Source organism: Euprymna scolopes, chromosome 6, assembly GCF_053919585.1.
Source record: "Euprymna scolopes isolate OS-2025 chromosome 6, ASM5391958v1, whole genome shotgun sequence".
Taxonomy (NCBI): domain Eukaryota; kingdom Metazoa; phylum Mollusca; class Cephalopoda; order Sepiida; family Sepiolidae; genus Euprymna; species Euprymna scolopes.
In genome coordinates this window covers 8,142,843-8,169,534 of record NC_136487.1, presented here as the reverse complement: position 1 = coordinate 8,169,534, position 26,692 = coordinate 8,142,843, and the positions used below count along the sequence as shown (strand labels likewise).

At 37.5% G+C, this 26,692-nt stretch overlaps 1 protein-coding gene across 1 annotated transcript in view; it reads right to left on the bottom strand.

Moving 5' to 3' along the window:
- LOC145277487 (dynein axonemal heavy chain 5-like) overlaps positions 1-26,692 on the bottom strand; it is a 690,378-nt gene that overhangs the window by 121,409 nt on the left and 542,277 nt on the right. The window contains exons 47-48 of the mRNA XM_080128869.1: positions 2,664-2,828; positions 586-812 (exon numbers count right to left, since the gene is read on the bottom strand). Of these exons, the coding sequence (XP_079984995.1) occupies positions 586-812; positions 2,664-2,828 (392 nt within the window). The remainder of the gene's footprint in view (positions 1-585; positions 813-2,663; positions 2,829-26,692) is intronic.

Sequence of the window (26,692 nt, the reverse complement as noted above, 5' to 3'; positions counted from 1 at the left end):
CAAAAAAGTTTTAGACCACATTTATGTTGACCTATAAAGATTAAAATAGAGATATCATTTTACTGAATCTTATGTATAGAATTTTAATTTTAATTTTTATCACAACATATTACATGATTTTAATCGTAGATAATTTTTAAAAGTTATGGTTTAAGCTTAAAGCATCTTAAAAAAAATTAGAAACAAGAAAATCTTTCAAATAAATGGCTGTGCCTATATTATGCCCTAAAACTGGAATTTTAAGTGCATTAATTAATTGATTTTCAATATTTATTGTTCAAATCAGAAGTTTCTGGATTTTCACGAAGTATTTCACAACTCTTTTCATCATTTTTGCATAAAAATAAATTAAACTAAATATAGTTAATATTTGCACCCCTTATGCCGAACAGTTGCGTTGCAAAATTCATAATGAGCTAATTAGTTTAGGAGTAAATTCTGTACATATGAATATATACACATATTAACATACCTAACTTTATAAATATAGATATAAATATGCAGATAGATAGATAGATAGATAGATAGTAATTTATTCAGAGAGAAAGAAAGTTAAGTTCAGTTTGATTTATTCAACGATTCTACCTGTGAAAATATTCCACACAGCTTTCCGCGACTCCATCTTGCAAGGCTCCCATGACATTGACCACCTGCTTCTTCACTTCTTCTGTGCACACGATGTCGAAGTTTGAGATGAAATGATTGGCAACGGCGACCAAGGCGTCTTTCGGCCATCTTTGGAACCAATCCATTGTACACCCGGAGATGAGACCAGAAAACTTTAGGGAACGCGCCCGGAACTTCTCGCCAACCTATATTGGATGTAAAACAGGTCAAGGCACAATTAGAGATGTTCGATATTGACCGGGCAATGCCGGAGGTGTGCTAGTCGAAGATTATTATGATTATTCAAACCAAAAAGTTTTGTCAGCTAAAATATTTTTTGGAATAAACAAAATATTTAGAATAAATATTTATTTACATTAATTTAGGAATGTAACTTAAAAATGTTATAACAATTCAGTTGAAAACTTTGAAGAATGACATGTAAAAACATCAGGTGATTATCTTAGTAACGTATAATAATGACGTGATTTAGAAGAGGAGATATTCTTTTTGATAATACGTGGAAATTAGTTGAGTCGATCGGAGTCGAGAGGAGGACAGATACGGTCTTCAGATCGTGATGTGTCATAGTAGAGGGGGTCAGAAATGGTGAGAGTCAGAATCAGAAATTTTCCAAAAGGAAAAAAAACACTGGAATAAAAAGTTGCCGAAAATAAAACCCATGGATCTGTCATTTCGTGGGAAGAATTTCTATTGCAGCTTTCCGTCAAACAGGACCAATTCCCGATTGGTCAGACGTTGAAACCCCAAATAAGTGTTATTCGTCCTTTGTTGTAAAAGTATTTATGTATATTCGTTTCCCCTCATGAACCGTATTTAAATGTAGATACACACACAACTCTGGATTAGACGGTCATAACGTGAAACGGTCATAGACGAGCACACGTATATACACACGTCCTAAAGATGACTGTGACACGTATATGCAAACGTATATTACACTCATCTAATCTAACTACTAGAAGACACACGTATACATAATATGCACCCCCTTCCGACAATACAAAAAAAAAAAAAGACTGATTAAACAAGCTTAATGTTGTCTTTTAGTAAGGGTTCTAAAAAAAGGGACAACTATGTAATTAGTGAAAACATATATTGTACGGAAAAGCAAATGCAACAAATGAATAATGTGGTTATACGTCAGTCCGGCTACCAAGTGCGCATAACTTGTGCTAATTCTGAGAGATATATTCTCTCAGTCTTTATAAGTGAAGGAGTCTATTATTACCTTAACAAGAGTTTGCTTTAAGTTACGTCCTTACATCTCTATGAGATGGTTGGGAAGTTGGTCTTTCAATTCCACTTCAATTTGAAATAGCTTTCTGTGATCGCTAAACACACAGATTTAATGGACGTATCTTACGAATAAATCCTTTCTCTCATTCAAATGAGGTTTTGTTTGTCGGTCGACTGGTCACGTTTCAACGTGAAATTATATTCTAATGGCTAAACGAAAAGATCACTTAAATGCGTTTAATATTATTTCTATGGAAGCCTCTGTCATTTGGTTGGTCAGTCACACTGAATCATATTCATTGATCTGTCATGTTTACGTTTAAAATGTGATCTTTGTTGGTCCGCCATGCTGAAAACATGAGTTTAACTTTTATAGTTTAAACTATTTTGACATAAAACATTTCTATATTACACATTTTCTTTCGTTTTTCTTTTAAACAGAGGAGAAATAAAATTAATTCAGAGAAGACCGAAATAACGTTATCAAAGCATATCCTTTTATCGAAGACATTTTTTAAGATGAAATTACCTGGTATTTATTATTCAGTTCGAAGTCTTAATTTGGTGGAATTTACGCTAAATTTTATTACAAAAATATATAGATTGCTTGCGTATTAGAATAATGGAAAATGAATGATTTTAACTTTGATACGCTTAACTATTTTTACAAGAAATTCTTACTTTACACTTTTTCTTTCGTCGTTCTTTGAAACATAACAGTGCCACTTTCATTCCCGGATAACCCCGGGTTAGATTTGCGTCAGAAAAAAAAGAATCGAAAGAGAAGCACTACTTACCGGCGAGAAACAAAGGACGACGTGAAGATTGTTTCGCACGCGTGACAAGTAAAAGTCGTAGAGGTTCTCGTTAGTTGGCGGGACGCGGGGCATTTCTTTCTTCATCACTGGAACCAAGTCTCCAAGAATCTCATCCATCTCATCTCGAGCAAACAGATTAGCCACCTATCGATTGTAGTAAAAAATAAATGTTAGTGCACTGTCCGAAAAAAACAATTCCCATTATTTCAGCTGCTTTTATTTTTACATAGTGGTCAAGGCCCGGAAGCCACACAGGGATGAGGGTTATTGCAAGTACATTACGTTAGTGAGGAGATTTCATGAAGTGTTTACTTAAGGGGGCGGTTCATTAGGAATTTGTTAACGTTGGACTTGAAGACATCCAAGTTGTAGTCAGGTGGGAAGCAGGCAGACGGAACAGAGTTCCACACGCGTGCAGTTCTAAGAAAGAAGCTTTGTTCATGTGATCCACGTTTTGATTTAGGCACGGATAAAGAGTGGGGAAAATTTTCACAGTGGATTCAGCTAGACGGGTGTTTTTCGTGAAAGATTGGCGAGGGGGGACCAGAGATTGGAGTTCAGACGAGCACCTGCCATGGAAATAACGATAAAACAAGGATAGGCTCGCAACGTCTCTTCTGTGGGAGAGAGGCTGCAGGGTAGACAAAAGGGCATTCCCACTAAGCCACGAAGTCTATTTTGTACTCTGTCAAGGCAGGATAGGCTGTTTTTTGCAGCTCCTGCCCAGATATGGCAGCAGTATTCCATCCTTGGACGTACTTGGCTTTTATATAGATAGAGAATTGCATCAGTAGTGAGATATCTTCTGGAGCGGTAGAAGGATCCCACCATCTTTCCAGCGACCTTGGCAACAGACTTGATGTACGTGTTCCATTTCAGATCAGGAGTAAAGGTCAAACCCAGAAGCTTGTCAAAACACGAGACCTCACCCAGACGAGAGTCATCCATCCGAATTGATGCCAGATGGGGATCAGAGCGTTGTCAAAACATGGGGCTTCTCGTAGACGAGAGCCATCCATTTCAATTGATGCCAGATGGGGATAAGAGCGTTGATGATGTAAAGATAGAAGTTTGGTTTTAGATGAATTAAAGGTAACCAGCCACGTCTTTCCCCACTGAACCACGCGCTCGAGATCAGAGGAGAGAGAATCAGAGAGAACTTTGTCATTTACAGCCTTTGAGGTGTTGCCATAGATGGTCGTGTCATCAGCATAGATGTCAACGAATGATTTAAGTATGTGTTTAGGGAGGCCATTGATGTAGATCAGGAAGAGAGTTTGGCCCAGGATTGACCACTGAGGGACTCCAGCATTAATACTGCAGGCCTCCGATTTTTGTCCATCGACCACTACTCTTATGAGCCTATCGGAGAGAAATGATTTAATGATTGAGAAAACATTTCCAGTTATACCGTCGCTGGAAATCTTGTGAAGTAGACCCTTATGCCATACCTTGTCGAAGGCCTTTGATATGTCAAGAGCAATTGCCCTAGAAAGGAAGCCTTTGTCAAGAGATTCACTAATCCTGTGAGATATAACCGTCAGCACATCTGCGGTAGATCTTGCAGAGCGGAAACCATATTGTGTGTCACTAAGAAGGTTGTTTCTGCTGAGGTGGTTGACTATTTCTCTATTTAATATGTATTCCAGCAACTTACTCATAACACACAAGAGACTTATTGGTCTGTACTGAGAGGGAGATGACTTATCACCTGAATTCTTAAATACAGAGCAAACTGATGAGGTCTTCCAGGGAGTCGGAAAGCACTTCTCCTTAAGGCAGCGCTTAAACAGTTTCGTAAGTATGGGAGCAAGTTCTGGTTGAAGCTTTTTTAACACTATAATTGGGATGCCATCAGGGCCAGTTGCTTTACTGGAATCAAGGTTCTTGATTAGCTTGGCGACCTCATGCACGGATATTTGTATGTTACCTAGCGTGTTCTGTGTTATAGGAGGAAATATGGGGAGTTGATGGCCTTCGTCGCATAGGATAGAATTAGCTGCAAAGTTCTTTGCAAATAGTTTGGCCTGGTCTGACGTTGATGAGATGACCTCTGGTCCATTGATAATGGTTGGGATAGAACGCACACTTCTGTTCAGGATCCTATTTGTTATTTGCCAAAACTGGTGGGAACCAAGCCGCTGATCAGCTACATTGGATTTAACAGACTGGGCATATAGCTCTCTTGCATTTTTTATTACTCTTTTACAGTGGTTGCTGGCAGTCCTGAAAGCAGCTTTAGTCTCAGTGCATCTATTACGTTGGTAGCTATGGAAAAAGTGATTCCTGTGCGCGATGGCAGCAGCACATTCTGGGGAGAACCATGGCTGGCTGGTAGGTTTTTGTTGAAATTTTTTAGATGGTATGAATTGGTCTATGCCTACAATTAACCATTCGGTCAGATCTGATACTATAGAAGACACTTCCTTTTTAAACATAGAGTGCAGAGGTAAATCAGATATGAATGTACGGAAGCTATCCCAGTCAGCCATAGAGTATCGGTATACAGTACGGTGGAGGGGTACGTTTGGGGACTTCTTACATTTCATTTTGATCTTAACTGATACGACGGAGTGGTCGGAGGATCCTAGAGGAGAATGAACGGAACATGAACATAGCCCAGGGGAAGTTGAGAGAAAAAGGTCTAGAAGGCTTGCATATTGACCGGGTGTATCGGGCACATATTTAAATACTTTACAACCGGGCTATATACATCACACTGTATTTAACTTTGAACTTTATTCTCTCTAAAGAACTATTTTCGCCTTGCGAATTACCTTGAGAGAATCTTCATGTACGGTTTGTTTTTGTATTTTTAAAATATTTTTTATATTTCCAACATTTTATCAGTTGTTTTTCATGGCAATTTATGACTATAATAAATTGCGATTTAACTTAATGCCATAACCAGCTCATTATAGCATTCTTTGAAACTCCGCTAAATAAGGACTTTGTAATTTTTTTGTTTGGGGGGGGGGTGTATTCACTGAAGCAATAAATTTTAATTGTAAAGTTCAACTTACTGTTTTAATTTTCTTTCTCTCTTAGATATATACTAGACTACCCGTGACCCGTTGGGTCAGTATGTTATATTAGCTATGGAATTAATGTATGAGTGTGACACTTGTGACGTAAAGAAAATAGTTTTTAGTGACATAACAGAAACTTTTCTATGAAAGCATATTAAAATGAAAAAAGAATATAGATAGATTTCTATGAGTCGTTCTGTTTATAATTGTTTATTTTTGAAAAAAACTTACAGCCATTGAATTATAACTTTTATTGTTGCGTTGATTATTTATTTGTAACGCAAATTAATAAAAAACATATATTTGCGGTTATTTATCTATGTTTGTAGTGTAGAAGAAAGTGTATGAATGTTTTTTAAGAAAGGTGTATTAAAAAATGGAGAATAAATAAAAAAAACATGAAGGCGGTGGGTAAATCGCCATTATAAAATGCTCTTATGGTTGTCAACGGGTTAAAGTAGATTTATTTGTAAGAAAATTGCCTAAAAATAACTTAAACGTAATACGGAAATGAACGATGTAAAAAATACTGAACGTATTAACAATTATTTATTTGGATAATTTAAACGCGAAAAAAACAAAAAACAAAAAAAAACAAACAAACAATTGGGACGCTTAAAACGTACACAGAAAAACAATGTTTTATTGTCGCATTGATTATTTGTTTATGTACGCATGCGCAACCGGAAGACGTAAACCAGATGTTGGATTTCAATACATTACACGTTACAAGGTCATTTCAGTTTTATAATTATATATATATATGTGTATATATATATATATATATATATATATATATATATATATATATATATATATATATATATAGTTGAAATGGTAATTAATAAAAACTGAAGAAAGTGCTCAATACTGTTGTAGAACAAATATGCGGTTTATATTTATATATAATTCAATATGGCGTAATGGAAAAATAAAAAGGTATTTGCAGCTTCTCTTCCAATTTTCGGATTTTAATCATGTCAAATCACATTTCAATTCCTTTTGGCGGATTGATTGTTGCTATTTCTTCTGATGAGTTAAGGGCATAATAGATTCACTGATTGATATAATAATTAAGTGATTGATTTTGCGCTACGAAACAGATACTGTCAGGAATTGTATAAGTCAACTGAATTAAAAGAGATAAATTATAAGATGGTCAACATCATGAATTGTGTAATATAGTTTTTTGTCATTTATTCTCTATATTGCTCTGTAATTACATTGAGCTTCTTTAATAAGGATTGATACCTTACCTATATATAACATAATTGAAGAGAGTAAATGATACTTTGCAAAAATTTATTGTCTGGCAAAATTTTCTTAATCCAAGGAGCTTCAAAGAATGCGTTCTTTTCATCAGAGGAAAGATATTAGCAAATAATTATTATAGCGAATCTATGATTTTTTTAGTACACGCATAAACTGAAACTGCATTACTAATCATGATTATCATCATATAAGTTTTTATTATAATACCTTTACTTTCTAAATAATTTCAAAGAGCATTTATCGCTCTATCTCATTCTTTATATTACAATTATTTTAAAACAATTATGGTTACTTTTCAGAACATCGAATACAAAAATGGGGAAAAAGTAAATTCGCACAATTTTCTAGACGGAACAGCTGCGAAAATAGCTCGCGATATTAACGAAGCATTATAAATCACTGGCGAACGCACAGCATAATATTGGTTAAAAAATTTCGTGGCGGCGAAGAGAGTAGAAGATTATGAGCGTAGTGGTCGGCTATCGAATGTTGACAACGATCAATTAAGAGCCTTATTCAAAGCCAATCCATACACAACTGTTCAAGAAGTTGCTTCTGAATAAGACATAACATATACAACAATTTCAAATCACTTCAGAGAGATTTGAAAGACAAAAAAATAATAAATGGATGCCTTACGCATTGAACGACAACCAAAAGAAACGCCGTTATAAACTGTCATCTTCTCTTTTTCTATGCAACAAGAACGACTCGTTTCTCGACCTGGTTGTAACTTGCGATGAAAAGTGGGGGTTTTACGACAACCAGCCACGCTATGCTCAGTAAGGTAGATGCCGACGAAGTTCCATGACACTTCCTAAAGTCAGAGTTGCATAAAAAGAAGGCCATGCTGACTGTTTGGTTGTCTTACAGTTTTTTGGATGCAAGTAAAATCATTACGGCGGAGAAGTACTGTCAAGAAATGGATGAAACGAATCAGAAACTTCGACAACATCCAGCATTAATTAAAAGAAAAGGCTCAATTCTCCTTCACTAAAAAGCCCGACCGCATGTTGTTAAACCGACTCTGCAGAAGTTGAACGAATTTGGCTACGAAACTCTGTCTCCTCCGCCATATTCTCCAGACCTCTTAGCTACCGACTACCACTTTTTCAAGTATCTCAACAACTTTCTGCGTTAGAAATGCTTAAAAACTTAAGCGATATTAAAAACAAGCATCATCATCCAACAAATATTTCTTGAATAATAAATTTTTAAACTGTGGTTAAGTTGTAGTTTTATTTTCGCACGACGATTTGTGCTTTTCTGTTTTCCTTAACATACAGATGAAGTACGATAAAATCAGCATCACTGAAACAAACTTCTAAATAAGCTCTCTACCCAGATGGCTGCACATTATTGAACGCTCGATCACAATTGGCCTTGTACTCTATTTGGCCATGTGTAAATATGTATATTATAATGACATCGGGATTCATTAACAAAGAACACACACACACACACACACACACACACACACACACACACATATATATATATATATATATATATATATATATATATATATATATATATATATATATATATATATATATATACAAGCAATCACACAAAGAATTCCTATCTAATTTGGAATTCATACTGTCCGGAAATAAGAATATGATCTTATCATTATTTCTTGCGTAAGAAATGCTTAAAAATCTAAGCGATATCAAAAACGAGTTCAGCGACTTCATCGCCACCAGAACGCAAGATTTTTCGAAATATTCCATAAAGTTTTTTGAATGATCCATGTTTAAACTGTGGTTAAGTTGGAGTTTTATTTTCGCACGACGATTTGTGCTTTTCTGTTTTCCTTAACATACAGATGAAGTAAGATAAAATCAGCATCACTGAAACAAACTTCTAAATAAACTCTCTACCCAGATGACTGCGCATTATTAAACGCTCGATCGCAATTGACCTTGTACTCTATTTTGCTATGTAAAAATGTGTATATTATAATGACACCGGATTTCGCTATGTAAAAATATGTATACTATGATGTACCGGATTTATATATATATATCTATATATATATATATATATATATGCGTGTGTGTGTGTGTGTGTGTGTGTGTGTGTGTGTGTGTGTGTGTGTGTGTGTGCACACCCAAAGAATTCCTATCTAATTTGGAATTCATGCTGTCCGGAAATAAGAATATGATGTTATCATTATTTCTTGGTAAGAAGAAATTCTGTTTTTAAGGAATCGTAGTTTCAGTTTCAGTTTAACGCGACGATTTAGGTGCTTTCCATTTCATAGACTTTATTTCTGTTAATAAAGGTCATAAATAAAACCAACATAAAATAGGTCATGACTGGAAAAACCCAACGCCCAATTTAGCTCTGCCTATAGAAATATTTATTTGCGAAAAATATAATCTCAACCGCATATTTGTCTACGTGCAGGTTAATTACTTATCACGCTAACGGATTAACAACCTAAATTCACATACAAAGGTATGTAGTCTCAAATCATCGGATGTTTAGACAAGTGTGACGCCGTAAAACCAGATGTGACGTCACATCATTATGATATACAAAGGTTGAGTCTAATATAAAAACAAAAAATATATAAAATGCTAAATGATATACACACCGTGCCAGAATTATATGTAATCGATAATTTTGTTCTAACTCCGATAGTTTTCAATGAAAATTTGTAAAATTTAGCACGTTATATGGCAACTCTAACAGAAGGACACATCTAAAATTTTAAGCTAATCTGCACAGTAATAAACAATTGGCAGCTATTTTGGTGATTTGCATTTTTTCAGCGTGCCAACTTTATATGCAAACCAATGCTAAAATATGGTGAAGTGCTAAAAGATCATCGAAACATTAATTATTCTAGAAATTTATAAATTGAGAACAACAATAATAAAGAACAAACAACTTCAATATGGTTTCATAGTTCAATCAATATCTTATATAATTGCCATTTTTATTAACAAGAGTAAAAAGCCTTTGGGTCATTGAAGATTTCAAACTTTCGATTTCATCTGATGAAATGTTTTTGGCAGCAGTCAAAGGAGGACGTCTGGAATGCTATTCTATAGCATTCCAGAGGTCATCCTTTGAGTTGTACTGCCTTCTTCCGGAGTAAATATTTTGTTTCAAGATGCCCCACAGATTTTCGATGGGATTTAAATCTGGAGAACAGGCTGGCCATCGCATTATTTTCCCATGTCTGGCACAAACTCTCTCCAAATATTCAGTGGCTATCCTTGCAATGAGACGGTGCATTATTCTGCATAAATACCATATTCTTCCGGAATGCCAAATTTTTCTTCTTGTGCCAGGGTTCCAAGTGTTCCTTGAAGTCAATGTAGAGTTTGGCAGTAATTTTCACTCCATCTGCGACTCTGAATGGTCCTACCAGCTCATTGCCAATGATTTCAGCCCAGAACATCACACTACCACCTCCTTGTTGACGCCTGATCCTTTGGGGACGTAGACCCTCATTATGGTACATCATCCCCTCCACCCATCGGGTCCATCAAGTGAACAAAACAGTTTGAAAATTCACTTTCATGTGATCTCTTGCCCACTCCATCCTCTTTTTCTTGTGGATATCCTTCAATTGAGGGGGAAGCTCTGGTTTTCCAAATTTTGCAATCGTCCTCAGGATACGGCAACGAGTTGATTTGAGCACATCAGGAAGCCAGCTTTTTCAAAAACTTGTTTGCTAGTTTCAAGTGGGTTACGGCGAACTTCTCTCTTGATCTTGCTCATTGTTCGACGTGACAGATATGATTTTTTATGAATTTTCCCTTTGTCAGAACGTCCGTTGCAAAGTTCAGGGTTAGTACAATATTTTTTGATTGTACGATGAGCAATTCTTTGGTAATTTCTAAGGTAGAAATCTTATTATGGAACCTTTGAACAATTTTAGACTTCTCAGCTTGGCTTAAAGCACCTTTATGTCCCATCTTGCATATAAAGTTGGCATGCTGAAAAAAAAAACTGCAAGTCAACAAAATGGCCGCCGTTTGCTCGCTATTGCGCAGATCAGCTTAAAATCTGCGCATGAATTAGTGTTGCCGTATAACGTGCGAAGTTTCACGAATTTTCATTGAAAACTATCGGAGTTCGAACAAAAATATCGATTTGCATATAATTCTTGCACGGGGTGTACAAAAATCTCTCTTATATCCGTTTTTCTTATATCCGGGTCTATTCTATCCGGGTTGCACCGTATGTTTGTTTATCATTCATAACAATGATGAAAATCTATTTGACCAAAGTGTTAAAAATTAAACATCCACAACCGCTGTTAATTGTGGATTTATATTGTCCTTTTATTATTCGATCTAATGTATAAAAATATTTGGTTTCTGAATTTTTCGTAGATATAACAGAGGATTTAATTCGAAATTCCGCGCATATTTTTGGTTTCAATATAATGATTTCAATATTCAACAATATATACTGAAGGCCGGAGAGTTCATCGTCCGAAATGTTGTAAAAACAACATTCAAGATGAGAGCAATAATCCGAATAATAAAAAGAATATAAAATAAAGCATGACTAAAAAAGTATGACTGAAAAGTATGACTGAAAAGCAGACAACATTCTAAATTATCTTTCTTTCCGCATATTTTCTCTTTGTCAAACTCTTGACTGCTAGTGTTTGTTTTGTATTATATTTGCCAACATGCAATGATTCAAAATTGCTCCACATTTTAAATGAAACATTCTTGAGCACAAAAATAAGCTGTCAGTGTTACATCAACAAACATTCACAATTATTATTAACAAAAATTGCAATGATTGAATTAGTTATGAAAAAACTGAAATCCATTCCAGTAGATTTAATTTGGTAATACAATTGATTTTTAACTACTACTACTACTACTACTACTACTACTACTACTACTACTACTACTACTACTAAAGCACTAACCAGACCTCCATTGGATGAGTGCTAAAAGAACTCGGGGAGGCTTATTGTTAAAAGCTAATTGTCAATGACAGCAAGGATTAGTAGCAAGCGGCCATGGCGATAACGCAAATTCGTTTGCAAAGGGATGGGGAGTACTAAAAATCTCGGAATACTTAGTGTCAACCAGATTTCAAGGAACACCGCCGGATGTTGCCAGTGAGTAATCTCTGATTTCCTGTGTGAGAACTCCTAGTGAGTACAAATAATAATAATAATAATAATAATAATAATAATAATAATAATAATAATAATGAAAACCCTTGAATGCGGAGACCAACACACATGAGCTACACGCACCAGCATATAGAAACTGCTGTAGATGTAAAACACAAAGAAACATAACATGGAATCATGAAAACTAAAACTGTAGAATTGTAAGTAAGCGAATTTGCCAAACTGTGCCCGCCTTCGCTAACCCTCCACATTTTTGTCACCATAAACTGGCGCTACATCAAATAAGTGAGAAGGGTCAAGGAAAATGGAAAGACCGAGGAGATCACAAACTGGGCCCCCACTAGATGGGTCGAAGAGGACTGTGATCTTGGGGAGGCTCATTGCCATTTGAATTCCAATACAACTAATGGTCGCTACCAATGAGAAATCAATGGTAAACGGCTATTGAAATAATACAAAATATTTTGAAAAGGTTATCGAAAGAGTTGGTGAGTACTAGAAATCAGGGGAGACTTGTTGTCACTTAAACTCCAGGAAACACTACAGGTTATTTGCAAAGAGAAATCTTTGATGCTAATCCGTGTTAAAATTCTTAGTGAGTTAATAATAATACAGGGCGGAACGATAAAATTGTCGCCCTAGAAAAGACGACATGATTCCATTTATTTCCGCTTGATGAAAACCGTTTTTTTAATTTTTGTTGCAGACCATCTACTAGTTGGCTAGTAGTGTGCAAATCCTAAGAGCGATAGGAGCCTCTATCATGGCACAATGTGAGATCAGAGATTCGCCACTGTACAACTCATGCTCTCCACCGATCCAAATGCATCGCTGGATTACCACGAATAACAGGGACGTGCCTAGGGTGATGTAAACAAAGTCGGCTTGAAAGTCAATACCAAAGTGTACTTGGCTGTGCTGAAGAGTGTGATGCTCCAATCAGGTGGCCGCTCGCAGACCCTAGATGTGGCAGCAGGACTCGGCACGGACCCAGGCTATAGTGCTATGACTGTACCCTTCTTTCACTACCCCCTCCTCACCCTACCTGAACCCGCTGGACTACTTCGTTTGGTCATACATCGAGAACATCACTAACATGACCTCCAACAACTCTAAAGCCAGTCTGATCGCCGAGTATTCGTCAAGCTCCTGGCGCTTGTGGAAAAAGCATGCTCCCAGTTTCGGACCCGTATCGAGGTGGTGATTGAGGCTGCAGGCTGCTACACTGAATAGGTGTCAGCTCTACTACAGAATCAAGTTACCTAAATTTATTTTTCCAATAAAAGTTTTAAAATAAGTTTGTGGTGTTGTTTTTCTTTATGGGACAATTTTATCATTGCACACTGTATATATTACATTATATAACTAGAGATTATATTACATTGAAGATTCGGAAAATCTCATGCGTGCATGATCTTATGATTATTTCTTCGTAATACTTTTAAATGCTTTTATGTTTTCATGTTTCGAGACTCAGTTTTTCTCATGAATATAGAAAGAAACTAAGATAAAATTTTACTGGAAAACCCGAACATTCTAAATCAGTTTTGTGCCCAGCAGTTTGCCCTTTATTCAACCTCAGTTGACCTTGTATTTTACATGCCTACGTGCAAACATCTATATTACACATTGTTTTGTCATTCGCATTTTAGATCTTGATAAGTTTTTTCCCCGTTCTTTTTTATTTCTGGTCTAGTAGGCAGGCTATGTCAATGATTAAGCAATTACCTTGTTTTTGTTTAGAAATATTAAGCCAAGTTTACAATGTTCAAGGAAATTATCAGTTTGTATACGCAAAGAGGTTTGATATTTTCGTTCTCCTAACCATTTCTGATACAAATGTTAAAAATAATTGAATTAGTTGTACCCTATTTTATTTTTAACTTAATTATCTGTGCCGTTAGACTTTTTATAGGGTTGGTAAATAAGCTAATGGACTGTACTTGCTTTTGCCGTCTGCATTAATATAGCCCTTATTTTTGAAATCCATTCTCGTATCTAAAATACGTTTTACTTTTATAGAAATACTAGCATTTCAGCCCGGCGTTGCCCGGGTGTTTGGATGTGTATGTTGAGCAAAAAAAAAAAAAGTGGTAGTAGGAAGGCAGGCTCGAACCCGTACCGCAAAGGACGAAAAGAACGGGGTAAAACCTAAAGTTTATGCTGTTATGATCAACACCAAACCGGAAGCGACATTTTTTAAAAGTAAGGCTAGACAATCTAAAGGAGAGGATAACTTTAAAAAATATCGGCGAAAAAAGTGACCCTCCACCCTGTAGAAAAGTGCCTAGTTGAAGGGGAAGATATTAATGTTTTTAGCCAATTTTTCGATATTTGTCGTATGAAAGGTCGAACTTTAAAACGATACTGATCTTGGTAAAATCCGTTGCCTCTATTGAAAGTGTAAGGCAGACATGCAAACAGACATACATACACACATTTATATATTGGTAACAAAAAATTTTCGACCCAAACTGATGAAAAAGCTTGCCCTATCTCTGAATACCCTTTATATAAAATTTCAAATATTTAGAACAGAAATTGTCTGAGTAATTTGGAAGAGACCGCAGAGGTCAATTTTTTAAAAACTTTGATCCCTATTATGACCCCTTAAAATTTATAGTTTCGGGCTCAAATCACTTTATTAAGTTAGATCCAGGTTCAAGGAACCCATATCTAAAATTTCAAGTGTCCAGACCCAAAATTGTCGGAGGAGTTTGGTAGAGTTCTTAAAGGTCAAATCGTTTAAATTTGACCCCTTAACAGCCAAATTTCTGGCTGACACCCGTCACATAGATTTTCCCAAATCTCAGTACCCGGTATTTCAAATTTCGAGTCTATAGACTAAAAATTGACAGAGTTATTGCGTAGGGAAATGTACACAGACAGACACACAGACACACAGACAGACAGACAGACACGTTCACTTTTATATATATATATATATATATATATATATATATAGATAGATAGATAGATAGATGATATCTTTAAAAGTGAGAATGTGTGTGTGAAGACACTTCTCAACCTATATACTCTACGAATTTTGGATCTACAGACTTGAAATTTGATATGTAGGGTATTCGGGCAGATGGGAAAATTTTAAATCGGTTTTCATTTAGAAAAAACGGCTGCTAAAAGGGCGTAATTGAAACATTGGTACGTGGGGGTCATCAGACTTTTATCATTTTGTCAACTGTTTTACGAATGTGCATGCGTGAATCGTTCACATGACAGATTGCTTATGTTAAGAATAAGTATGTTCGAAAACTTTTTTTAAAGATCATGTCAAGTTGGCCTAATGGTTATTGCACTTCCCTTACCGTCTTTAGGTTTTAGTCTCGATCTCAGCTCGAGTATTTTTTTTTTTTTTTACTTAAAAGAATTGAAATATTTAGATAAACTATATCTCAGTTTCCGTATGAATTAAAATATAAAATATTTATGCATATTTTACGACCGGGCAAGGCCAGGCGGCCTGCTAGTATATATATATATATATATATATATATATATATATATATATATATATATATATATACATTGGCAGCAAGTCATTATTCAAGCACGTCTGCTTGAACACGACAGAGTTATTGTTTTTTCCGATTTTTCTGGATATCTTTTCGATTCGCCGAGCGGTCTTTTTTATTTCCTCGGCATGTTGTATAAAATGGCGCCCAAATCTTGTTGTTCAGTCATATTCTACTCAAGCACTTTCTATCGATGCGTCCGATTACAATTGTTGTTGTTGTCATTTTTTTCCTTTGAGGCTTGGTGTATTTATAGTTTTTTTTAATTTATTTTTTATTTTTATTGGCTAAAGGTGGGTGCAGGACGATTAAGGGTGAATTATTTTTTATTTTAATTTCGATTTTCTTATTTTGTTAGTTTATTTATTTAGTTTCTTGTTATTAAATTCTGTTAGTATATTTGTCCTGGTGTTAAATGAGATCTGGTTTAACACCGTTCGAGATACTAAATTTAAGGCTTGTTATTGATTTTTTTGTAGTTAGATATTTGCATTTTTTTATAATGAATACTAAATCTAAGAAATATATATCATGTTTTCTGTCTAGTTCAAACTGTTTACACTTGGAAAAACACAACTGTCTTCATTCACAATTTACGTACCTCTTAGACAACAAAAATAAATTTGTGCATCACAGCTCTAATGTAAAAAGACTAAAAATTCTTTGAATATATAAAAACACTATATCAATTACGAACCTTGCCATAATATGTTAAAGTGCCTACATTAGTAATTAACTCCAACAAATCCTTAATTGACAAAAAAAAAAAAAAGATTTGGTTTAATTTGTAGTATTTTTGTAATCATTAATTAGTTACATACTGTGCATGTGATTACATCCTGCACACGGCGTCTCATCACACATTCATTTAAAAAGCAATGCATTATCGCATTGTTCAACAAATTCAGCAGAGGTAAACTAATCAGACTAATACCTCACCCTAAGACGATTGAATAAATCAATCGAAAGTACTCGGGTAGAATGGAACATAAAACCATATGGACTATGTATATAGTAATTTGACAGGAATACTCATTAGGCTATCTAAAGATCCGAGAAAAAGCTCATTAAGCAAACATATTCAGTGTTTTTAAATAACGTTCATCACACACACACACACACACACACACACACACACACACACACACACACATATAATGGAAATTATGGAAACTATGTTCGATGGAGAAAAACAGATAATCAGTTTCATCCTACGCACATTCAAAATTTGCAGTCCAGAATACATGCACGAAGAATTCAAATACACCACAAATTCTTTGAAAACAGTGCAATGCTAAACATATTTCATGTGTGTTAAGAAAAAATGTACGAAGGTCGAGAACAACAGGGTATTTATTTGCTTCCCCACTGAGCAAATTAGGCACAAGGCCGTTTTTAATGTGAGGACTGAAGGGGAAATGGGGATCAACTCCCCGGGGAGTAGGGGAGCTGGATAGTGACAATTGGTATGAAGGGTTGCCTCTATATTGACCAAGGTCTTATATGTAGGGTTGCCCCCACATATGGCCTTTGCTTGCAGTATTTCTCGGAAGAGATACTACACTTTGATCCTGGCCCGATGGCCAAGAACAACAGAAAAAAAGGCAAGGTATTTATTTACTCCCCCACCGAGCAAATTAGGCACAAGGCCAATTTTTAATGTGAGGAGTGAAGGTGAAATGGGGACCAGCTCCCCGGGGAGTAGGGGAGCTGGATAGTGACAATTGGTATGAAGAGTTGCCTCTACATTGACCAAGTCTTATATGTAGGGTTGCCTCCACATATAGTCTTTGCTTGCAGTATCTGCCGGAACAGATGGTATTTATTTGCTCCCCCACCGAGCAAATTAGGCACAAGGCCGATTTTTAATGTGAGGAGTGAAGGGAGGGGGAAGGGAAAAAGGGGACCAGCTCCCGAGAGGTGGGAAATGGGAGCTGGTTAAAGGTCAGGCATGTGGGGTTGCCCCCACATCTGGTCTTTGTTTGCAGTATCTGCCGGAACAGATACTACACTTTGATCCCAGTCCGAAGGCCAAGAACAAACAGAAAAAAGGCAAGCCTCTTTTATTTTATTTTTTTAAAATAAAATGAAATTACAATTTTCTTATATATGGGTCGTAGAATTGCATTCAATACCAAAAGATCTAACTAATTTGCATATTCTTTTAAACATTCATTTTTAATTAATTCCCTATTAGTTTTTCGGTTTTCTTATGAGATGATCATCCTTAGTTAATTATTACGTGTAATTATATTCATGCGGATATTCTACATGATTTATACTTGCATAATATTTGCGTCAAAAGTGTGCAGTAAACACAAAATTGTTTCCATATATATTTATCTATACATATATATTTTTGTTTAATCTATAAAAGTGAACGAGTCTGTGTGTCTGTCTGTCTGTGTACATTTCCCAACGCAATAACTGTCAATTTTAAGCCTACAGATTTTAAATTTGATATACCGGGTACTGAGATTTGTGAAAATCTTTGTAATCCGTTTTCGGCCAGAAATTTGGCTATTAAGTTCAACAATTTGACCGTTGAGAATTCAACCAAACTACTCCGATAATTTTAGGTCTTTACACTTGAAATTTTAGATATAGGTTCTTTGGACATGGATCTAACTGAATAACTTGATTTGAGCCCAAAACAATAAATGTTAAGGGGTCATAATAGGGGTCAAAGTTTTTAAAAATTGACCTCTGTTTTTTTTTTGTTGTTAAACGTACACCTCAAACCACTCGGGCAACGCCGGGCTGAAATGCTAGTCTATATATCTATAAATCCTAAAACCCCATCCTCCAACGTAAGCCCCTATTACCATGTCTCCTTCTCCAGGGGTTAACATTCCAACCTTCCAGTGGTTGAAACCCAATTACAGGAGACGAAACTGCACTTACTCTTTCTAAGCTAAACTGGCATAGGGCCGACCACTTCCCTAGATGAGATCATAATAAAAGGATACTCCAACTTAACATCTAAATCTGACCCCCAGATCGCCATGGACATGGAATATGCGCCTACATTAAAGATGGCTTCCCGTGTGTAGAAATATCTACATAGAAGACCCTAATTTACCTGATATGTGCTTCCAGGTTTCACTTGCTTACACCACCGCATTCATATTTGCCCTCTATCGCCCCACAACAGCGGAGATACTGTCCTTAAGAGTATATCTGAGAAAATTGACCTCATCCTGTCTGCTCATCCTTCGGCTACCATTCACATTTGCGGTGACTTCAATGTCCATAATGTGGAATGGCTGACCCACTCAAATAAGACAGATGATGAGGGGAGGTTCTGTCATGATTTTGCCATTGCTTATGACCTCACTCAGATTGTTCACGAACCCACCCGTGTGCCCGATACTACTAGTCAGTATGCAAGCCTTCTAGACCTTTTTCTCACAACTTCTCCTGAGCTATGTTCATGTTCCGTTCTATCTCTCCTGGGATCCTCCGATCACACAGTTGTATCAGTTAAGATAAAAATGAAATAAAATAAGTCTCCAGATATATCTCTCCACCATACTGTATATCGATACTCTATGGCTGACTGGGATATCTTTCGTACATTCATATCTGATCTACCTCTGCATTCCATGTTTAAAAAGGATGTATCCTCTATAGTATCAGATCTGACCGAATGGTTAATTGTAGGCATAGACCAATTCATACTATCCAAAAAATTCCAACAAAAACCTAACAGCCAGCCATGGTTCTCCCGAGAATGTGCTGCTGCCATCGCGCACAGGAATCACTTTTTCCATAGCTACCAACGTATAGATGTACTGAGACTAAAGCTGTCTTCAGGACTGCCAGCAACCACTGTAAAAGAGTAATAAAAAATGCAAGAGAGCTATATACTCAGTCCATCAAATCTAAAGTAGCTGAGAAGCAGCTTGGTTCCGACCAGTTTTGGCAAATAGCAAACAGGATCCTGAACAGAAGCGTGCGTTCTATCCCAACCATCATCAATGAACTTGAGGTCATCTCATCAGCATCAGAAAAGGCCAAACTATTCGCCAAGAACTTTGCAGCTAACTCTACCCTCTGCGATGAAGGTCATCAACTCCCCATATTTCCTCCTACAACAGACAACACACTATCCAACATACAAATATCTGTGCACGAAGTCGCCAAACTAATCAAGAAGCTCGATTCCAGTAAAGCAACTGGTCCAGACGGCATTCCAATTATACTGTTGAAAAAGCTTCAACCAGAACTTGCCCCCATACTTACAAAACTGTTTAAGCGTTGACTTAAGGAGAAGTGCTTTCCAACACCCTGGAAAACCTTGTCAGTATGATCTGTATTTAAGAACAGGTGATAAATCGTCTCTCTCTCAGTACAGACAAATAAGTCTCTTGTGTGTCATGAGTAAGTTATTGGAATCCATATTAAATAAAGAAGTAAGTCAACCACCTCAGCAGAAATAACCTCCTTAGTGACATGCAATATGGTTTCCGTTCTGCTAGATCTACAGAAGATGTGCTAACAGTTATATCTCATAGGATTAGCGAATCTCTTGACAAAGGCTTCCTTTCTAGGGCAATTGCTCTTGACATATCAAAGGCCTTCGATAAGGTTTGGCATAAGGGCCGACTTCACAAGATTTCCAGCTATGGTATAACTGGAAATGTTTTCTCAATAATTAAATCATTTCTCTCTGATAAGTTCATAAGAGCAGTGGTTGATGGGCAGGAATCAGAGACCCACAGTATTAATGCTGGAGTCCCCCCCCCCAGGAGTCCATGCTGGGCCCAATTCTCTTCCTGATCTACATCAATGATCTCCCAAAGCACATACTTAAATCATTCGTTGACATCTATGCTGATGACACGACCATCTACGGCAACACATCAAATGTCGTAAATGACAAAGCTCTCTCTGATTCTCTCTCCTTTGATCTTGAGCGCGTGGTTCAGTGGGGGATGAGATGGCTGGTTACTTTTAATGCATCTAAAACCAAGCTCCTAACTTTACATCATCAACGCTCTGTTCCTCATCTAGCATCAATTGAAATGGATGGCTCTCGTCTCGGGGAGGCTTCATGTTTTGACAAGCTCCTGGGTTTGACCTTTACTCCTGATCTGAAATGGAACACGTATACTAAGTCTGTTGCCCGGGCCACTGGGAAAATGGTGGGATCCTTCTACCGCTCATGAAGATATCTCACTACTAATGCAATTCTCTATCTATATAAAAGCCAAGTACGTCCAAAGATGGAGTACTGCTGCCACATCTGGGCTGGAGCTTCAAAAAACAGCCAATCCTGCCTTGATAAAGTACAAAATAGACTTCGTGGCTTAGTGGGGGATGCTCTCTTCTCTTCCCTGCAACCTCTCTCTCACAGAAGAGACGTTGCGAGCCTGTCTTTGTTTTATTGTTATTTCCATGGCAAGTGCTCGTCTGAGCACCAATCTCTGGTCCCCCCCCTCGCCAATCCTTCATGATAAACACCCGTCTAGCTAAAACCACTGTCAGTAATTTCCCCCATTCTTTATCTGTGCCTAAATCAAAACGTAGATTCCATGAACATAGCTTTTTTCTGAGGCGTGCACGCCTGTGGAATTCTCTTCCATTTGCCTGTTTCCCACTTGGCTACAACTTGGACGTCGTCAAGTCCAAAATAAACAAATTCCTGATTACTCGCCCCCTTAAGTAAGACACTTTATCAAATCTCCAATACTAATGATTACTATGATATTATCCCATTGATTATTGTACATGCAATAACCCTTATCCCCGAGTGGCTTCCGGGCCTTTATAAGTGGTGATACCCATGTAAAAAAAGTGAACGTGTCTGTGTGTCTGTCTGTCTGTCTGTGTGTCTGTGCACATTTCCCTACGAAATAACTCTGTCAATTTTAAGTCTACAGACTCCAAATTTGATATACAGGGTACTGAGATTTGGGAAAATCTATGTGATCGGTTTTCGACCAGAAATTTAGCTGTGAAGGGGTTAAAGTTCAATGATTTGACCTTTCAGAACTGTACCAAACTACTCCGGCAATTTTGGGTCTAAACACTTGAAACTTTAGATATAGGTTCCTTGGACATTGATCTAACTTAATAACTTGATTTGAGCCCAAAACAATAAATGTTAAGGGGTCATAATAGGGGTCAAATTTAAAAGAAATTTACCTCTGTGGTCTCTACCAAATTACTCATACATTTCTGGTCTAAACAAAGAGATAGGGCAAGCTTTTTAATCGGTTTGGGTCGAAAATTTTAGTTACCAATATATAAATGTATGTATGTTTGCATGTCTGCCTAAAACTTTCGACAGAGGCTACAGATTTTACCCAGATCAGTATCATTTTTAAGTACGACCTTTCAGACGACAAATTTCGAAAAATTGGCTAAAATCATTAATATCTTCACCTTCAACTGGGAACTTTCCTACAGGGTGGGGGGGGGTCGCTATTTTCGTCGATATTTTTTAAAGTTATCCTCTCCTTTCGATTGTCTAGCCTTAATTTTTTAAAATTTTATTTCCGGTTTCGCGGTGGTCGTTAGAGCATAGACGTCAGGTTTTTTGCCCATTCTTTTCCTCCTTTGCGCTACGGGTTCGAGCCTGCCTTCCTACTACAACTTTTTTTTTTGCTCAACAGACACATTCAAACACACGGGCAACGCCGGGCTGAAATGCTAGTATATATATATGATGATGATTGCAACGTCTTGTCAGACGAGAGCCACTCCCTCAGTCACTAAATGTCCATGTGCCCGAATATGACTTTTTAGCCCTGCAAGCGACTTGCACACCCTCAAGCAGACATGACAATGAAAACGCTCACTGATTTGTATGAAACTAACAGAAACGCAACCTGTATTATCGTGGGCTTTCATGTGATTAACAAAACCTGCCTTAGACAATAGAGCCCGATCACACACCTTACAGATCCAAAGATCTCCATGGTTGGGCGGCAAGGTTTGGCATTTCCTACATGCTCTCTTAAGCTTCGTTCGGTCTATTTTGGCTGCTTCAAAGTGTTCTGCACCCCTATATATCCGTGTCTTCCACTGCTTGCGATCATACGCTAAGGACTCCCAACTGTCAACAGGAATATGAAAGCTCACCAGACTCTCCTTGATGCGTTCACGAAAACGTTTTTTGGGCTTGTGCTGGGGTCTTTTTCCAAGAAAGAGCTCACCATAGAACAATTGTTTTGGGAGACGATAGTCTTCAAACCGGATGAGATGACCCGCCCAACGCAACTGGTTCTTAATAACAATGGTAGCAATACTGGTTGTTTTGGTCTTTTTTAAGACATATGTATCAGGGACAAGGCTATACCACTTTAAACCAAGAATGTGTCTAAGGCAGTGCTGATGGAACCATTCGAGCAATTCAATATGTGACCGGTACAAGGTCCAAGTTTCAGATGCGTAGAGTAGGGATGGTACTACACATGCTTGATATACTGAAATTTTAGTTGTCAGAGTCAGATCACCGTCAGACCAGACTCTATCTTGTGACCTTCCGAAAGCATTAGATGCCTTGCTGATTCTCTGTCTTATTTCCGCATTAAGAGTGCCATCATTTGATAAGGCACTCCCAAGGTAGACAAAATTTTTTACGACTTCAAGGCGCTTTCTACAGACGAAGATATCAGGTTCCACATACAGATCATTGGGAGCGGGAGTGTACATGACTTTAGTTTTCTTAATGCTAACTGTTAGTCCGAAGCAGGTACAAGCATTTGTAAAGAGATCCATCACTAGTTGCATATCTACTGGTGAGTGTGTTACCAGGTCAGCATCATCAGCATACAACAGTTCTCTAACAAGTCCATCACTAACAAGCGTTTTGGCTTGAAATCTTCTGAGGTTGAACACCTTTCCAGTTGTTCGGAATCTAATATAAACACCCATATCACAATCGTGGAAACCATACCAGAGCACCGCAGTCAAACAGAGCGAAAACAATGTTGGTGCATCTATATCACCCTGCTTTACACCATTATCAATGGGGAATTCTTCCGAAAGCTGACCATTGTAGTTGACGCGACCTTTCATACTATGATGAAGTTGCTTGAACTGGTCTGTAAAAGCAGGTGTACAGCCAAATTTTTGCAGCACTTTCCAGAGAGCCTCACGGTTGACTGTGTCAAACGCCCTGGTTAAGTCCATAAACACCTGGCAAAGAGGCATACGCTGTTCAATACATTTTTCCAAGAGCTATCTAGCAGAAAACACCATATCCACAGTTCCTCGCCCACCTCTAAAACCAGACTGGGATTTCGGAAGGATATTAGGACATACATACTTTTCCAATCGGTTTAGCAAGAGCTGTGCAAATACCTTTCCAACCGCACTCAGCAGCAAGATACCTCGATAATATCCACAATCAGGTCTTGTACCCTTTCCTTTGTACAACATAACCAAGATGGCATCTACCCAATCTTGGGCAACCGGGTCACCCTGCCATACTGACAGTATCAAAGAGTGGACCACACAAGGTACATTGACACCACCATGTATCAGCAGCTCAACAGGGATGCCATCCAGCCCAGAGGCTTTGTTCGAGTTTATCTGTTTTATGCAGTCAACTGTTTCCACAAGAGTCGGTTCAACATCAAGTTCCGGACAAAAGGAACATCGAGGGATACTTTCTATTGCAGCAACATCAACATTGGATGGGTTATAAAAAAGATCATAAAAGTGTTCATGCCATCGATGCTTAATTTCATCTGAGGTTTTCAGCAAGGTTTTCCCGTCCTTCGCCAGGAGTGGTGTAGTTGAAGAGGATTTCGGACCATAAGCCTGATGAAGAAAAGTGTAGAATGTCTTGACATCTCTATGATCGTAGGCAGTCTGTATCTTCCTGGAGAGGTTAGACCACCATTTGTTTTTTATTTGGCGCACACAACACTGAACCGAACAGAAGAAAAGTGGGCAGCGAGCGCTGGCTCGTTCAGAGGTGAAGAGTTGAGAAGTTTCAAATAAGCTTTCCGCTTTCTATCAATTTGAGGCTTAATTTAATCGAAATTATCAGCAAACCAATCTCTATGTCTGGGAACCTTCAATCCAAGAACTTCAACACCTTTTTGGTATATTGTATCTCTTACTGTCTCACAGTCACAATCTGAGAAATCCACCTGGTTTAAAGCAGATTTCAAGGAACATCGTACGACTGGATCCTTCAATTTGGAAACATCAATATGTTTAGGCACTTTGACACCATTGAAACGGCTTTATTTGCGAACTGTAATTTTCAGTTTAGCTCTGACCATTAGATGATCAGTACCACAGTCAGCACCACGCATTACTCTAACTTTGCAAAAATTTCCAAAATCACCACGTCTACACAGTATGTAATCAAGCTGGGAATGGAACCAGGTCTCCTTGTGTTTCTGGTGGGAAAAAGTGTTGGTGATAACAAGATTTAGTTCACTGCAAAGATGGAGAAGCAGCATACCATTTGAATTGACTCTACCAATGCCATATGGACCCAATGGAGACCAAGTCTCATTGCCTGATCCAACCCGTGCATTGAAGTCACCAAGAACCACCAAACTCTCAGTGCTTGGCAAACCAGTTATAACAGATCTAAGCATATGATAAAAGGAAGTAATATCGTCTTCAGATGAAGTAAGAGTTGGCGCATAGACAGAAAGAACATTCATATAACGACCAGCAGCAAGGGGCATTCTCAATGTCATTGCACGGTCATTTATGGCTATTGGCTGTTCGATCTTGTCAATTAAGGAGTTCTTAACTGCAAAACCAACACCAGCCTCTCCTTTTCAGCTCTACCAGACCAGAAGATCGTGTAGCCCGACTCGCGCTCAACCAGTTGATCCTCACCTGCGAAACGTGTCTCAGAGAGTGCAGCAATGTCTATATTGTATCTTTGCAATTCCTTAGTCAAAATTGCAGTCTTCCATTCTAGTCTTTTACCATTGTCAATAAGTGTTCTCACATTCCAGCAACAGAGCTGGAGTGGGTGTCGTTTAGCATAATATCTTCTGTTCCTGTTTATATGGATAGCCATCGCCAATAGGACTTTTTTTTTTTTTTTAACAAATGTCTGAGGAAGTATCTGTACAAAGATGTTATTCCAGAGATTTAGCTTTGTACGACAGCTAGTCTCTCTCTCGGTTCAAAATGTTGATATCCAGCAACAAGCAGGAGCAAGATAGCCAACAACAAATCAAACTGCAGACCAGCTTAATGCGGGTACTGGTCTTCCGCTTTGTTTTTTTAGATCAGAGATTTGCTTCTCCTAGAGAGGCTTCCTTCACCATGGCTTTCTGGAGCCCTCTCCACCCCAGATAAAACAAATCCCACGCATGCAACATGTTTGGTTTTTTTGTTATTTTTTTTATTTTTATCTATTTTTATTTTATCTTTTATTTTTAAAATTGAGAGAAGCGTTTAAAAAAAAAACGGTATAATTCCTCAATGGTCATGACGATAGTGATGATGTTACAATTCAATGAATACACACGATAATAAACATGAAAACAAATCCACACATGCAAAACGTAAAACAAAGCAGTCATGAATCTCGATACGGATATATAAATATATATATCAATATTTGGTTATATATTATAAGATCGATGTTATCCGTTTAAATATTCATAATATATTATATACTAGCGGGGGGTACCCGGCGTTGCCCGGGTGTTTGGAGATGTGTATGTAGGAGGGGGCCCTGTTTTAATATTAAAAAAAAACACGATGTTATGAGAAAATGGAAAAACCAAAACAAAGCAAAACCGCGAACAAATGTAAAAAAAAGGAAAAAAAGGGTTTAGGTAGAAAGACAGGCTCGAACCCGAAGCATGGAGGCTAAGGCGGAAAAAATGCCAGACACGTTCCATCTACGCCAAAGCGACACACAATTGAGAACGGCTAAAATTAACCCTTTAAAACACTTGCAGGTGGTTGAAACTAACGTCAACGTTTTCTAGGTCAAACATGACGTTATTGTCGTAGTAGCAGGAGGAAGAGGCCGAGTATAGAGTGAAAGAACACCCTCCACACATATTTTAGCTTTTATATTTATTGATGCCCCCCACCCTGGTTTAGCTGATA